The 17,252-nt window shown below is 35.6% G+C and overlaps 1 protein-coding gene across 1 annotated transcript; it reads right to left on the bottom strand.

Moving 5' to 3' along the window:
• Positions 1–3,962: 3,962 nt before the first annotated feature.
• LOC109175029 (protein DOWNY MILDEW RESISTANCE 6-like) lies at positions 3,963–8,455 on the bottom strand. The gene is made up of 4 exons (XM_019324287.1): positions 8,073–8,455; positions 7,720–7,970; positions 4,261–4,585; positions 3,963–4,178 (listed from the first exon to the last, which is right to left on the bottom strand). Exons 1-4 carry the CDS (start codon positions 8,268–8,270, stop codon positions 4,059–4,061), a joined length of 894 nt encoding a protein of 297 aa, XP_019179832.1. The 5' UTR covers positions 8,271–8,455; the 3' UTR covers positions 3,963–4,058.
• Between the last annotated feature and the right edge of the window lie 8,797 nt (positions 8,456–17,252).

Here is a 17,252-nt window from a genome sequence, read left to right as displayed (position 1 = left end):
GGAAGTCGAACTAAGCACATCGACATCAAGTTCTTAGCAATTAGGGAGCGTGTCAAAAATAAAGTTGTATTCATTGAACACATTCATACTGAGTTGATGTTAGCAGATCCCTTGACTAAAGGCATGCCACCATTTAAGTTCAAGGATCTGATTCAGAAAATGGGACTTTCGCCCAATTTGTAATTTGTATATATACATTCAGTTTTAATAAAATTCTTTGGCATTCAGACATTTTCTCAATTAAGTGTGTACACCTTCATTTACTTTATATTGATGAGAAAATGTACTTCAGGGACTTGGAATAAACATAGGGTTTATTTCGTTGGGTTTTGTTTCCTAATTAAGTGCTCAATGGCAGTTTGCATTTGATCATAATGGATACTACTCGCGCTAATGAGAACATATCATTATGGTTGGTGTTTTTCTATTATTTAGTGGTAGTGCTTGCACCAAGTGGGAGAATGTAACGTTTATCTGTTACTATTATAACATTAGGATAAGTTATGATAATATTCAGTATTTGATATGTGGTGCAACACTAATAACCTAATAGCTAGACTACCATTATGATTAGGAGTCTAGTTAGGGTTTAGGAGACCTAAAGACAATCAACCACAATGATGACCAGTGGTTATATAAGGTCACTAGTCCTCTCACTGCTCACACTACATACCTCATACACCATCTAGAGAGAGCTGAGTAAAGTGAGAGACAAAATACTCGTTATCTCTGCAGCAATCCGGATCGCTCAACCGTATCAAGAACTATGGCTGGAGGTTAGTCGATCCTATTATCACATATTATAGTGATGCATGTGATATTTTAGTCTAACACACAAAACTTAAAGTGATATTAATTAGCTCAGGTGGAGCAAGAGTTCGAGCATTTTAAACAAACATGTTTGACACAATGAAATACTTATTTTTGTATTTTTTTAAAATAAAAAGTTTTATATTTAAATTTTAATCAGGAAATTTAAATTTTTAAGGAATTATTATTATTATTATTAATATTAAGGAATTATTATTATTATTATTATTATTATTATTATTATTATTAAGGAATTATTATTATTATTATTATTATTATTATTATTGTTGTTGTTGTTGTTGTTGTTGATTTTTTTTGAACATTATTATTATTATTATTATTATTATTATTATTATTATTATTATTATTATTATTATTATTATTATTATTATTATTATAAACAACCGCGTAATATTTACTTGGTTAATTAAACAAATTAACTCAAATTTGACATTTTTAATAACTAATTTGCTAGCACTGAAAATATATATAGTCAAAAATTACTGATAATACATTATTATAATTAAAAGACTTAGTTAATACTACTAGAGATCTTTTGTCTTTGGTAACAATTTTAAATTTAGTCTCAGACTATCATTTTCGTCATTTAACATCTGAGACTTTTATATTTTGGACACGTTTTAGTTTTACTCATGACTTTTTCTATTTTTAGTAAGGAAATTTTTGTCTTTTAATATTTTTCTTTTGTTATTTTTCTGATTTTAACCAGTTTAATTGATATAGGACTTTAGGTAACTTATGATTTTTAGTAACCATATCTTTCAACTATTTTTTTAGTAAAGTCCTAAACCAATTAAACTGGTTGAAACCTAGAAAAATAACAAAAGAAAAATATGAAGAGATTAAAATGCCCTTACTAAAAATAAGAAAATTCTTGAGAAGGACTAAAAGTGTCTCTAGGATGTTAAATGGCAAAAATTATAGTTTGGGACTAAATTTGGAATTGTCACCAAAGACAAAGGTCCTCCCTTCTGATGAAATTAACATTTAAAAGTTAAAGGAAAAAGGGTCAAATTGACCCCCTAAGTCGACCGGATAGTGCAATTGGGTCCCCTAACTAGAAAAGGCTACATTCAGATCCCCTAAACTTGTAAAATTGTTCAATTAAGTCCAAAGTGACTTGTTTAACATGTTAAATCTTCCCATGGTCGACACGTGTCTTTTTAAAATATGTTTTATTTTTGTTTTTTTTATAAATTTTATTTATTTATTTATTTATTAAAAAATATATTATATATAAAAATAAAATAAAAAAGTTGAAAACACAGCCACCGGCGTTTTTCTCCATTGAGCAGTGAAAGAAAGAACTTGAACAGCAGATCCGGCGACCTCTTCTCTCGCCGGCGTTATTGGCCAGTTCTAGAGGACAGCGGCGATAGATGGATCAAATCCTCGGCGAGGTTCCTCCGGTGTAGATGACGACGGGTTCTCCGACCAGCAGTAACAGCTCCTAACGACGACCTCCCTCCCTCCCTGGAAGTTGATCAGCAATGGCGAGTCACCAACAGCAACAGATCGGCGGACTCTTCTCTTGTTCGTCGACCTGCAGTGCCCTCCAGCGTAGCAGCTTCTTCCCGATGAAGGATGGATCGAATCCCCGGCGAGCTTCCTCCGACGTAGATGGTGACTGCTTCTCCGACCAGCAGCAACAGCACCTACCGGCGACCTCCCTCCCCGGCAGCTGAGCAGCAATGGCGAGTCACCATCAGTAATAGATCGGCGGACTCCTCCTCATCGATATGCAGTACTTGTGGCTGTGTTTTTTATTTATTATTTATTTATTTTTATTATATATATATATATATATATATATAATATTTATTTTAATAAATATATAAATTAATTAAATTTATAAAAAAAATAATTAAAAAGACATGTGTCAATCATGTGGAGATTTAACTTTTTAAATAAGTCACTTTGGACTTAATTGAACAATTTTACAGGTTTAGGGGATCTCAATTGAGCTTTTTTTTAGTTAGGAGATCCAATTGCACTATCCAGTCGACTTAGGAGGTCAATTTGACCATTTTTCCAAAATATTAATATGGAGTGACTCAAATATCGTTAGTACTTCAACTTCTAACGTTGTTTACCGTAAAGTGTTTAATAATGTGTAATATTCTATTTTCTAAATAAGGACATTGCGGCATATGAGCCTTATTCTCTCTCTCTCTCTCTCTCTCTCTCTCTCTCTATATATATATATATATATATATATATATATATGGGGGTATTCCCGTCCTCTTCCTGACGGGAAATCACACATATTTCCCGCCCCCATCTCCGTTCTCCGAAAATTTTCTCTATTTCCGTCTAAGTCGGGGCAGGGATCGGAGATCCTTATCAGGGAGGGCACATTGTCATTCATAGGTTTGGCGGCGTGTAATACCCCAAAGAAATGGAAGTAAAAAACAAGAGGCGGAAGTATTAAGAGGAACGGCATCGTTTCTCTCCTGAATTGTTAAATTTGTTGATGAGTTATTAGATATTTAGCTGTGGAATAATTCTGTTATTAGATATTTTCTTGCATAAATAGGGAGTAGATTGTATTTGAGATAATGAGATTATGTTTGGTTTATACTTTGAAATTAATACTAGTTTTCTTACTTTCCCTACCTCTTTCTTCTCACTAAAATCTCCCTAAATTCCCTGCTATTTCTCCCTTCCTTTGTGCTATGCTATTTCTCTTTCCCTATTTCTCTGTTCAATTCCCATGTTCGTTGCATGGCGGTGCGAAATCTATGAAAAGAGGAGAAGCAGGCAGTGCTTCTTGGCCTCGTCCCTTTTCTGCAGGTGGAAGTTGAAGGATGCTCATCGGCGGAACATTTTGCTGAATATTTGGTGTGAAGTTTGAGTTTGCAGTCTTATGCCCACCAGTTGTTCGACGAAATGGCGGACAGGTGCTGCATGTGTATGTTGGCTGGTGTAGAACATCAGCGTGCTGTGTGGTGAGGCCGTAGAAAATGAGGGATTTCGGTGAAGAAAATCTCCATTTCAACGGGAGAGTAACACGGTTTTTCGTCATGTTCCCCACACGGCGCCATTTAATAGTGTAAATTGGTTGTTTGACCTGTTGATGTGTATAAAGTATGTAGACATAGAGAGTAGATAGCGAGATATAACCAGGAAGAATATTCCATATCAATATCATCTCTCATTAATGAAAAAATTAGAATGCAGTTTTTGTTTCTGAAAAAATCACCCCAAAATTATTGATGGGGTTGCTTTTACATATCCAGGTTATCAGCAAGCTCATCAGCAAGCTCATCAGCAAGGACCTCAGCAACTCCGTCTTTGTTCACAATAGTACTGTAACATACGCTCTTGTACTTACCATTCCTGAGTGCCTGCATTTTAATTGTTGCCACAAAGATTGGTTTTATATTGTTACAATAATAATCAGAGTCCACAAAAGTACTTATTAATTACCTGCACTTGATCACCAAGGTTGATAACAAAGGCATCTGGGTGAGGTTTCACAGCCAAACACTTGCCATCCTTGAGGACTTGCAGGCCTGAAACCTGCGAGTCTTGGAGGAGAATAGTGAGGGCATTGGGGTCAGTATGCGCCGGCAAACGGTAAGTGCGCTGCGGTTTCCAGCACGGCATGCAGAAGTTGACGGCCATATGCTGACCCTGCTCGCCCAACACCTCCCGGTTGCTACTCTTTTCCAGGCCTAAGCTTACTGATATGACTTCTTCTAACCTGAATCCAAGTTCTCCAACTTCCTTTTCATAATTGCTCACACTAGCCCTGTATAGTATATGGATGCACCAACACTTTTCCTTAGCAACCATATAAAAATTAGGATTAAAACATAAAAAAATTTTATAATAAAATAATAATAATTTTTTTTTTATTATTATAAACTCTTATTTTAATTTGAAATGTCAAGAAACTCTTATTTTAATTTGAAATTTCAATCACACCCTTATTAGCCATACCAGGCTACCAGCACTCTTATAGACAGTTGAATAAATTACTAATATGTAACTGCAATGCAGATAATCATACACTCAATAATTGAACCGTTTGTATTCAATTACATTAAAATGCATATTATAATTATCTGATAATTACACTTTGCTCCATCATTCTTCGCATACGTTTCGATATTCAAATAATAAAAAATAAATCTGTCTTTTTCATACACATAAGCATATGCTATCAATTTCAATGCCGGATGCTCCAAGAGATCAACATTTTTTAGTATAATGTAGCATAGTCCACACAAATTATGTGGACTATGTTATCTTTGGTTTTCTAAGGAATACTAGGGATATTGAATACTAAATTATGTTTATGAAATGTTCAAAGACATAAATCGTTATCGTTTTAATTTGTACTCGATGCACCTTGACAAAATATTAGGAGAAAAATTCAAAGGAAAAATAGCATTTTCCTTTGCTTAATTACTATGGCTCTATGTTTCTTTCTTTCAAAAGGTTGAACCCAGTCTTAAGGGCCCCCACACCCCGGCCCGACAGAGCATCTAGGATGATGTAAATGGTAACTCAACTAAACATGAACCACAGAAGTTAGACCTTTGCTTACCGCGCACAAGGAGCCCCCCTCACTTTGAGAGGTTGCTCACACACTGCGCGCGGGGGTTTACGTTTCTTTGGGATAGTGTTTGGTAGTCAAAAAAGTTGAAACTATATTGCGAATTGAATTTAAAACTTGATATTGTTCTCAAATTTGGTGCAATCTAGTTTTTAAAAGTTTGGGTTAATAAAAATATCATTTCATGATATCCTACCATTTTATTTATTCTTTTTAACGCTAGGTGAAGAGTCTATTATAAATATAAGAAGTTTGTCTTTACAACCATTACGAAAAATTAAAATATTTTTAAATCTTAAATTATTGTTTTTAAATTTTATTTTTCAAAAAATATTTTTTATGTTCTTAAACGGACCTAAAACATATCACATAATCCGTAAAATAAATCGAATATTATTGAAATATATAGTCCGTGTCTAAAAAGTACTACGTCATGCTATATTGGTCCCTACCATTTTATTTTATTTTATGTAAAATATTATATGTATTTTTTTTATTCTTAATTTTTATTTTCAGACAAAATTTTGATATAGGGATTTGCTTTGAAAATTCACGTAATGTAACTATTATTTTAATTTGAAATGTCAAGAAACACGGCAAACCTATCGTGCTGTCACATGATTTAACTGCACAAATCACGTCACCGCCACAACGTCACTACCTAAGCCAATTAAAACGCGTTTTATCTTTCCTACGTGGCATCCAACGTCACCACCCACGCCATCTGCTGTCTTCATGGCTTGCGTCATCCACGTGCTGCCAAAAAAATGTCTAGAAGCCGTTACCTGACACACCCTATGCCGGGCACGACCTTTCAGACAAACGCCGTTGGCCTTTTCTTCAAAAAAATATTTGCAATCTCCATTTAATAAATTATGGAAAATACATTTGGTGTTTTGAAAAAGATTACTCTAAGGGGCGTTTGGTTCAGGTCATCTTAGATTACCTAGGTCATCTGAGTCTGGTAATGTTATATTATCTTATTTGGTTCAAGTTATAAGATTACCTGGTAATGTTAGATTACCTGAAAGCTGATGTGGCTGTAATGTTTCAAGGTAATGTGATTACCCCCATTTTTTAGGTAATCTTATATTACCTTGAATTATTCCAACTTTGCCCTTGTTAACTAATAATAATAATAAAATTAATATATGTTTATATAATCAAATATAGATGTCTATATTTATATATTTAGTTTTTTTTTAATATTTAAGCATTGATATACATTCATACATATAAATAAATACACACACATTATATATATATATATATATATATATATATATATATATATATATATATATATATAAAATTGAGGACATTATTGTAAATTGATCCATATAACCTAAAATATAACCTTGAACCAAACAAGGTAATATTATATTACACCATCCAAACCAAACATACAAGGTAATCTTACATTCCCAACATCCCACATTACCTTCCCGAAGGTAATCCTATTACCTGGGGTAATCCAAGATTTCGTGAACCAAACGCCCCCTAATCACTACATAGTACATACGGGTGTTCATGGGTCTAATATGGTGGATTCAGACAGCTTTTTACCAACCAAAAGTGTTAAAATTAGTTTCTGCTGAAATCAGCTGATAGAATTATTTTAATATGGAATATCAAGCAAAGTCACTCACAGAGTCACAAATCTATTACTTAATTCCTTAATTAGCAATTAAATATTGACAAATAAAAATCTGTTAATAGTGTAGTGATTTCACAATTATATTAGTGCCCCACAATATATAAAAAATTTTAAAATCATAACTATAATATTTCAATCTAGACAAAGTACAATATTACTCATGAGGTACGGTATTTCTTACCTGAAAATAACTGTATGTTATGTTGTTGCATAAGAAACCTAATTTACAGTCCCTTCCACAAACCAAATTGCACAAATAATTGCATGGAAACAAAAATTTGACTTGATTGGGAAACAGGCGGAAATGAAGAAAATTATTTGTAGGATAGCCAGCATGGCCGGATTTTAAGCTATGCAAGCTGGGCTACCACACAGGCCCCCAATTTTAGAGGGATCCCAAATTTTAGATGTCCAATATTTAATTTTTATCTAACTAGTTTAAAAATAAAAAAGTAAAAGTTTTCAATTAATTTTAAAAGGTTTTATGAAGTGATGGTAGAGATGTGTATTTATTGTATTTTAATTTAGAGGTTAAAGGTTCGAAACTTTGGAAGGCCTCAGTTATTTACCAAAACAGGACCACAAAAACCTAAAATATGGCCCTAACCTTAACCTTACCAGAACAGGACCACAAAAACTTAAAATACGGCCCATAGAGAGGACTAACCTGAAAGAAGAAGAGGGCTTTGAAGGCCATTCTGGCGAGTATGTCTCCAATGGGTGGCAGTGAAGTCTAAGGTAATCTCTCCAGTTATGAACAGTTTCTTTTTTGACATCAAAACTGGTTGAAAGCCTCATGGTTTTTGATGGGTCATCGGAGTAGAGCTTCATTTTCTCCTCTACTGGTAATTGGAAAAATTCTTGGGCCACTTTTAACATGTCCTCTATGGCTTTATTTGGTACCCCATGGTTTATAACCTTAATTTTAAAATAATAATGTTAATAATTAGCGATAAGTACAAGGAAATGCGACATTGTCGGTCCAAAATTAAATGGCTTGTCGGAAATTTGAAAATTGACCTGGAAAAATCCATATTTGGAGCAGGCTTCCGCTATTTCTTTGACTATCAGGGCTCGTTCTCCGCAGCCCAAATCGATGACCGGAACATCGTTGCAGACGGCGACCTCCGACAGCCTCGGCCGGTCGGATTCTGGCCGGACGTAGCTTTCAGGGAGGGAAGAGTACCGGGTTCCGCTGGATAGGACTTTGGCTTCCATGGAATCCGGTACAAAGTAACATAAAAACAAGAATTTCAAGACAAGATTTTCATAAGAAAAAAAAAAAAGTAAAACAAGGAGAACTGGAAATCTGGAATGGTTCACTTTTACTTCGGATTCGGATTGCAACTAGAGAACTAATTTGTGTACTCTAGCTTAAATTGCTTCGACCAAAGTTAGGGCGAGCAATTCAACTTTTCTCAATGCTAGGTCTCCGCTAGGGCACTTTATATATATAGTAACTAGTAAGAACACCTCCCATTGTTTTTTTTTTGTTTTTTTTTTTGTTTTTTTTTTGTTTTTTTTTTGTGGTTTGTTATGTGTTAATTAGGGAAGAAAGGAGGGAGAGAAAAACGAGGAGGTAAAGAAAAAGATAAAACAAATCTTACAAATTTTAAAAGAGTTGATACCATCTGAGGTCCTCCGAATATAATAATTTTGCCACGTTTAGTCCTAAATTTTCAAAGTGACCATCTATGGTCCTTCGACTTTCAAATTTAACCATTCGTGGTCCAAGTTAACCACCCATGGTCCTTCAACTATTAAATTTTAACCAACCATAGTCCTTTCAAGAGGACCACGGCTGGTTAAATTTCGAAACTTGAAGGATCATAGGTGATTAACTTGGACCACGAATGGTTAAATTTGAAAGTCGAAGGACCACAGATGGTCAATTTGAAAGTTTAGGACTAAACATGGCAAAACCACTATACTCGGAGGACCTCAGATGGTATTAACTCAATTTTAAAAATAAAAATAAAATAACAGTTCTAAAACGCATAGGTTGGGCGTAGAATTTCCCTAAACGTACGGAGTGCGCGCAGTTTGGTCAATAGGCGGGCCCCACAAAAAAACATAATTTGCAGAGAAAAAACCCCAAAACCCTATCTTCCCATAAGTTAAAAATCCCTATTTAGTTTTTTCCTCAACAAAAACTCCAAAAAATGCATTGGTGTAGATGCATTAAATTAGTAATTAAGGCTTAATGAGAAATCCAAAAAATAAATCTATCTATCTATCTATCTATCTACTATATATATATATATATATATATATATATATATATATATATACTAATAAGAGCCCAAGAGAGTTAGGCCTATAATGGGTAGAAAAAATGGCGGTCAAATTTTTAAATCAAATGAATGGCTCAGATTAATCAGATTTTAATTTTTCCATGAGATTTCCTAATTTATCCTTAATGAATATGATTATCCGTTAACTTTTCCGTTAAATATTATCTTTTCCGTTAGTTTCTGTCAATTCACGGTTAACTTACTCATTGATTTTAATAAGAAAGGTCTCAGGTTCGAACCCCATCCCAATCAAATTAAAGTTGGCATAATTAGTACTCTATTTTACTCTTATTAAATTAATTTAATAATTTAGTAGCTACAACAAAAAATAATACATATGCATTTCTTTAATTTAGAATTATGTGTGTACAATGTCTTTATTAATTTTTTTTTATTCATTATCAACAAATTAAATAAGAGAAATAATTTCATTAGTTATATTGTCTTTATTTTTCTCCAATGTAAAAATTCTTTACATTCAAATTAATCAATTAATTATATTCACTACATTGTCTATTATCTTTTTTGTGCACTATTTTTAAATTAAATATCAAAGTTATAATACAAAATAATGTTATATATTTATTTACCAAGTATTTTATTAATACCATGAAAAAATTAAAAATTAAAAAAACATACTTAATAAAGCAAGTCATATTAACTATTTGAGTGATTTGTTGACAAAGAGAGTATTCAAATCACACAACAAATTGAAGTGAGAACTACATCGCAATGTCCTTGTTTGATAATAAGCAGTTAGCGGTTAGTGTTAGTGGATTTGACCAACGAATTATATCGAATTATATCAACGGTTGGTAAAAAGATATTTGAAAAAATTAGCCGTTTAGATTAACATGTAAAATGACCTAAGGGTATAGATAGATTTAACAACAACAACAACAACAACAACAACAACAACATCAATAATAATAATAATAATAATAATAATAATAATAATAATAATAATAATAATAATAAAATAATAATAATAATGATAATAATAATTATAATAATATTAATAAGTATAATAATTGTTATAAAAAATATATATAATTAAGCCAATCATATTAACTACTTGGGGGATTTATTGACAAAAAGAGTATTCAAATCACACAACAAATTGAAGTGAGAAACTATCCCGCAATGTCGTTGTTTGACAATCAACAGTTAGCTCTTCAATATTAGTATATATTTAATATTTATGCCATAATTTTTATTTGTTCTCCCTTATTTCCCGTATTTGGTTTCAATCATACCCATACAATTATTTTATTGACAATTATAATCAATCTTGACTATATTATCTTGCATTTGTAAACTTAGAATTATCTATTTAAATACCCAAATTTAACATTCAATTATCTATGCATGAACAATTCCAATATAATCTTGCATTGATATACTTTAAAGTACTTATATAAAAAAAATAAAAATATTGGGCATTATCCCAATCGCGCAATGCGCGTAAAAAACTAGTATATTAATAAGAGCCAAAGAGAGTTAGACCTATAATGGGTAGAAAAAATGATGGTCAAATTTTTTAATTAAATGAATGACTCAGATTGATCAGATTTTAATTTTTCATTGAGATTTCTTAATTTATCCTTAATGAATATGATTATCCGTTAACTTTTCCGTTAAATATTATATTTTCCGTTAATTTCTGCTAGTTCACCCTTAACTTATTTATTTCAATAAGAAAGGTCTTAGGTTCGAACCCCATCCCAATCAAAGTTGGCATAATTAGTACTCTATTTTACTCCTATTAAATTAAATAATAATTTAGTAGCTACAACAAAAAATAATACATATGCATTTCTTTAATTTAGAATTATGTGTCTACAATGCCTTTATTCAAAAAAAAAAAAATTATTCATTATCAATAAATTAAATAAGAGAAATAATTTCATTAGTAGTTATATTGTCTTTATTTTTCTCCAATATAAAAATTCTTTACATTCAAATTCATCAATTGATTATATCCAATAATTTGTGCACTATTTTTTTTAATTAAATATCAAAGTTATAATACAAAATAATGTTATACATTTATTTACCAAGTATTTTATTAATACCATGAAAAAATTTAAAAAATATAATTAATAAAGCAAACCATATTAATTACTTGAGAGATTTTGTGACAAATAAAGTATTCAAATCACACAACAAATTGAAGTGAGAACCACCTCGCAATTTCCTTGTTTGATAATCAGCAGTTAGCGGTTAGCGTTAGCGGATTATATTAGTGGATTTGACCAGCGAATTATATCAACAGTTGGTAAAAAGATATTTGAAAAAATTAGTTGTTTAGATTAACATGTAAAATGACCTAAGGGTATAATAATAATAATAATAATAATAATAATAATAATAATAATAATAATAATAATAATAATAATAATAATAATAATAATAATAATAATAATAAATAAAATATAATAATAATAATTTAATAAAAGAAATAAAATTTTAAAAAAATAAAATATATAAAACATATGAGGAGCCGAATCCCCTTAGTTTTGCCACTTTTCCCACATCGGTGGGAAAAGTGACATGGGTGTCTTTAGTAGTGAGCCAGCGAAACTGGTTCTTTTTATTCAAAGAGTCAAAATGGCTCTACAGTAAACTTTATTTGTTTGTTTGTTTGTTTTGTTTTTGTTTTTTTTTTGTTTTGTTTTTTTTTTTTGTTTTTTTTTTTTTAAATATAGAGGTGTTTTGGGGAAATCATTCTCAAAAACGTTAAGTGAAAATATTGTAAATTGCAATGTTTGTATTTTCAGTGGTTTAGAACAAATTGTTGCATCAAACTGTTGAATAACCAAACACTTTCCTTAGCATTTTGATCTTTGGGTTACATCATATTTACCAATCGTCCAATATCTTTGGATTACATTATAATTAAAATTTTTAAATTGTCACTACATCTTTTTTTTTTTTTTTTTTTTTTTTGAAAGCCGTAAGGCATATATTAACGAATGAGTGAAACTAAACAGTCAGGAGGGACATAGTCCCAATACATAGGATGTTCCTGATCAAAAGCTACCATAGCTAAAGTATGAGCATGTAAATTAAGCGATCTAGAAATAACATTCAGCGAGTAAAAAGAAAAAAAGGCTAATGCCGCCCGGCATTAGTCCTCCACCACCCCCACATAGGATAGTATAGTTGTAGGGCCAGACAGTAGGTGGCTTCGGAGCTCTGAGCAATCTGTCAAAAAATCCACCTCCAATTCATTTCGCTCCCTTAGCCAAGATAAGGCTTTCTTGCAAGCTAGTGCCTCCGCCATGAGAGGCGAGAAACAACCTTCTAATTTGCCATTCATTGCCGCTTTGAATGAGCCATCCGGGTGCAAAAGAACAACACCGTACGTTGCATCTCCCGAGTGTGACCTGTATCCTCCGTCGAAATAACATTGCGGTCGGCCCTGCAGAGTTGGCGGCGCCGGTGCCGAAGGTTGGCCGTGGGTGTGCGCTGTACCATTTGCGTGAATATAGGATGCCAAAGCCCCAGCCGCCCGCCTCCATACACCATCCGGCCGTGACAGCAATCCCTCCACACGGTGTCATTCCGGGCGGCCCACAGGTGATACAGGATTGCTACGATCTTGCCAAACTGCTCCTCTGTTAAATTTGCCATAACGCTCATTAACCACACTGGGAAAGAAGAAGCAATAACATGTGTAATAGGCAATCCCGTAATATTCCACACTAATTTAGAATAAACACATGAAATCAGTGTGTGCATAACATCCTCATGTAATAAGCCACACATAGGGCATGCTGGGTCTACATCTACTCTCTTTATAATCAGGTTATTCATAGTAGGGAGAATATCACATAGAGCTCTCCATAGAAAGATTTTCCGTTTTGGGGGAACCTTCAATTTCCATAATGTGATCCATTTTTCAAAAGTTCCAGGATCGTGTACATAATCCCCAACAATCGCCTGTATGCATTCTTAACATAATACATTCCCCTCTGGTCCTTGTACCAATACCAAGTGTCCTCATAATCCGGGCTTACAGGGATCCTGGAAATACGAGCCACATCCTCTGGGTCAAATAAATCATTAAAAATATGAAGATCCCAGGTCTTTGTCTGTTGGTCAATCAGACCCACCACTCTAGCTTCCCGCAGTTCCACAGGCATTATCGTTTGTACTAGAGGACTAGGATCATCTGGTAACCAGGGATGTCCCCAGATCAACGTATTTTCTCCATTTCCTACTCTTCTTCGAACCCCTGCGCATACCATACGATGTGCCGCCATTATACTCCGCCAACAATAACTTGGGCAATTCCCAATCCTGGCATCAATAAAAGAGGTCGTCGGGTAATACCGTGCCTTATAAATTCTGGCAGCAAGAGAAGTTGGATTAGTGAGAAATCTCCATGCTTCCCCCTCATAGCTAGATCGAAAGCACGAAGATCCTTAAAGCCCAAACCCCTATACTTCTTAGGGACACATAACTTATCCCATGCTTTCCAATGGATTGCTGTATCCATTCCTTTCCCCCACCAATATTTGTTCATTGTTCTCTCAATAGACAAACAAACTGACTCAGGTAGCAAAAAAGTACTCATTGAAAATGTAGGCATAGATTGGGCCACACTTTTCAACAGCACTTCCTTCCCAGCCTAGGACAATAACTTCTTATTCCACGAACCAATCCTCTGTCTGATTTTATCCTCCACATAGGAAAAAACTGCTCTTTTATTTCTCCCAATAAAAGATGGTAGACCCAGGTACTTACCAAAATTGGGGGCTTGATCCACCCCTAAACAATCCGCGACCACTTCTCGCTCCTCCCACGCAGTATTCTTGCTGAAGCAAATGTTAGATTTATGATAATTAACCATTTGCCCAGATAACTTCTCATATCTCATCAAACATTTCTTTATCACACTGGCCTCCTGAAAATTTGCCTTAAAAAACAATAAACTATCATCCGCAAAGAAGAGGTGTGATACTGGGGGGGCCCCTCTAGCTACTCTACATCCATGTATAGATCCCGCTACCCGAGCTTTCTGTAATAGTAAAGACAATCCCTCTGCACAAATAATGAATAAATAGGGAGAGAGAGGATCACCTTGTCTGAGACCCCTTGTCGGAACTACCTGTCCCCTTGTCGCACCATTAACCACAATATTATATGTCACAGTTGTGACACACAGCATAATCAAATCAATCCATATCCTATCAAACTCCATAACCTCCAACATCTTTTTCAAAAAAGATCATTCCATTCTGTCATACGCCTTTGCCATATCTAACTTTAAGGCCCCCACCCAACTCTACCACACTGCTTTTTATTCAAAAAATGACCAACCTCTGAAGCTACCAGAATATTATCCGTAATTAATCTCCCCGGAATAAAAGCACTCTGGGATTCCGAGATTAGTTCTCCCATAAGCGGTTTCATCCGATTTGCTATCATCTTAGCCATAATTCTATACAGCACATTACTCAAAGTAATTGGTCTCATATCCCCACCGTCTCAGGCACATTTTTCTTAGGAATTAATATCACATTTGTGTCATTCAACCCATGTGGGAATTTACAATGAATATAGACACATCCTGCCCTACTACATCCCAAAAATGCTGGTAGAATCCTGAGTTCATCCCATCCGGTCTTGGGGCATTATCAGGAAACATAGAGAAAACAGTTGTTTTGACCACCTCAGTATTAAAGGGGCGCAATAACTCAACATTATGGGTCGGGGAAACCCGTGGAGTAAAATCATCAAATAAAGGATCACTACATTCAGAATTACTAGAGGCAAATATTTTTTCAAAGTAATCCAAAACAATCAAATTCATGTTCTCCCCTTCCACCCACTCCCCAATATCATTCTTCAATTTGGCAACATAATTCTTTTTCTTACGGGCAGAGGCATACCTGTGGTAAAATTTCGTATTGGCATCAGCTCCACGCAGAGAGTGCTGCTTCGCCCGCTGCCTCCAAAAAACATCCTCCTGGGCTTCCAACTGGGACAACTAGTTCTCAAGATTATGAAACTTAGCTATCGCACCTGGATCACGTCTGTGTCTAATAGCTTCCTGCCTCATTCGCAGCCTCTTAATGTTTTCCCCGAACTTGTGGAAGTGGTCACCATCCCACCGCATCAGACTGTGTCCACAACTTTGCTGACAATTCAGCAAACCCCCAGTCCGACCATTTTGTCATGCTGTCTCAACCACCTCCCTGCACCCCTCATCTAGCAACCAGGCCATTTCAAATCTGAAACCTCTCGGACCCCTTCCCCCTTGTATGCATGATGCATTGATGTTGAGGAATAAGGCCGAGTGATCCGATTTTCGAGTCAGAATATTCAGTACCTCCGCATGTTGATTAACATCCCCCCAAGATGTCGTCGCCAACACCTTATCCAACCGCTCCTCAATCCAATTACTAGTACCCTTACTCTTTTCCCAGGTAAACTGATAACCCCGCATAGCCATTTGCGCCAAACCACATCCTTCCACTGCTTCCCCAAATTTGCGTAGGAGATTATCCGGGTGCGGGTTCCCCCCTTTTCTCGTGTTGATATAGAAGATCGTTGAAATCCCCTATTACAACCCAAGGAAGAGAGGATTTCCCACTTAACGTTCCCAGAAGATTCCATGATTCTCGTCTCCTATGTCATTCTGGGAAACCATAAAAACCCGTCATGCGCCACACCTTACCTCCTATCCGTACCTCCACATCTACATGATTATTAGAGTAGCTCAGGAGCGAAGCAGTATTGTTCTTCCTCCAAAGCAACGCTAAACCACCACCATGATCCTCATTATCAACATAAAACAAGCCCTCGAAACCAAGCTTGATACGAAGGCGTTCTGCATGATCCTGTCTTACCATAGTTTCCATTAGAAAGACAAAATCCGGCTTCTTATGGGACACCATGTCCATAATCTCTCGAACTGTCCGTGGATTGCCCAAGCCACGGCAATTCCAGCTTAGGGTACTCATTGGGTCGGGCGGGCCTGGGAACCAGTGCCCGCCTACTGCAAGTTTTTTGAAAAATCCGTCATCACAATATCACCCCCGTCCAATCCATGCCGCACACCACCATTCCCCACCCCTTCCCGCCGACGCTTGGACACGGCTACCACCTCATTGTCGGTACCCTCCAACGCCGTCGGCCTCCTCTCAACCGTTTGCTGCCCCACGGCAGCGCCCCTCGGCCGTGCAGTACCCCGGACTGCCGTAGCCGGTGGTAGTAACCAGCTTCCGCCAACTGGTCGCGGCCCTCGCGTTCCACCCGCCCGTAGCTCCGGGCCATATGGATAGTCCTCAACCGGTACCACCGAGTCTCTCGCACCACGGCAAAACTTATAGGCATGTCCTAGCATCTCACAGAAAAAGCAGTATGTATGTAGCCGCTCATACTTGAAAGACACCCAACATGTCGTTTTATCACGCTTCACAAATTTCATTCGGCGTTTCAGAGGTTTGTCCACCGACAATGTAACCCTAATCCGATAAAACGTTATCCACGGCTCATTCTAAAAATGGTCATCCCTCTTCACAAACACCCCCAGGTAATTCCCGATCTGTTCCTGAATCAACTCAGATGTATACCCGGTAGGCAAGCCATGAATTTGTACCCACAATCAACCGTGTCTAGCTTTACATCCACGGGGGGAGTCCCATCAGGCACTTGTTTGCAAACAAACGTACTATTATCGCACGACCATGGTCCCTCATCAATGACCCTTTGCACATCCTTTATATGATGAAAAACAAAAAGAAACAACCCCGGTTGTATCTTAGAAGCCTGAACTCCACTTACCGGTTGCCAAACGGATGCCATAACTTGACTCATAAACTCAATCTTAATAAACTTCCTCGTCAAGAAACGACCGACCACCCCCCACGACTCCTCCTCCGCCGCGTCGTCC

Source organism: Ipomoea nil, unplaced genomic scaffold, assembly GCF_001879475.1.
Source record: "Ipomoea nil cultivar Tokyo-kokei standard unplaced genomic scaffold, Asagao_1.1 scaffold0681, whole genome shotgun sequence".
NCBI classification, from domain to species: Eukaryota; Viridiplantae; Streptophyta; class Magnoliopsida; order Solanales; family Convolvulaceae; genus Ipomoea; species Ipomoea nil.
The sequence above is the reverse complement of the archived record's forward strand: the minus strand, read 5'-3'. Positions and strand labels throughout refer to the sequence as shown.

Coding starts and splice junctions, on each gene's coding strand:
- LOC109175029 (XM_019324287.1), bottom strand. CDS start 8,270: ATGGAAGCCAAAGTCCTATCCAGCGGAACCCGGTACTCTTCCCTCCCT. Junction 7,971..8,072: donor CCAAATATGGATTTTTCCAG/GTCAATTTTCAA, acceptor TTTAAAATTAAG/GTTATAAACCATGGGGTACC. Junction 4,179..4,260: donor ACCTTGGTGATCAAGTGCAG/GTAATTAATAAG, acceptor ATTAAAATGCAG/GCACTCAGGAATGGTAAGTA.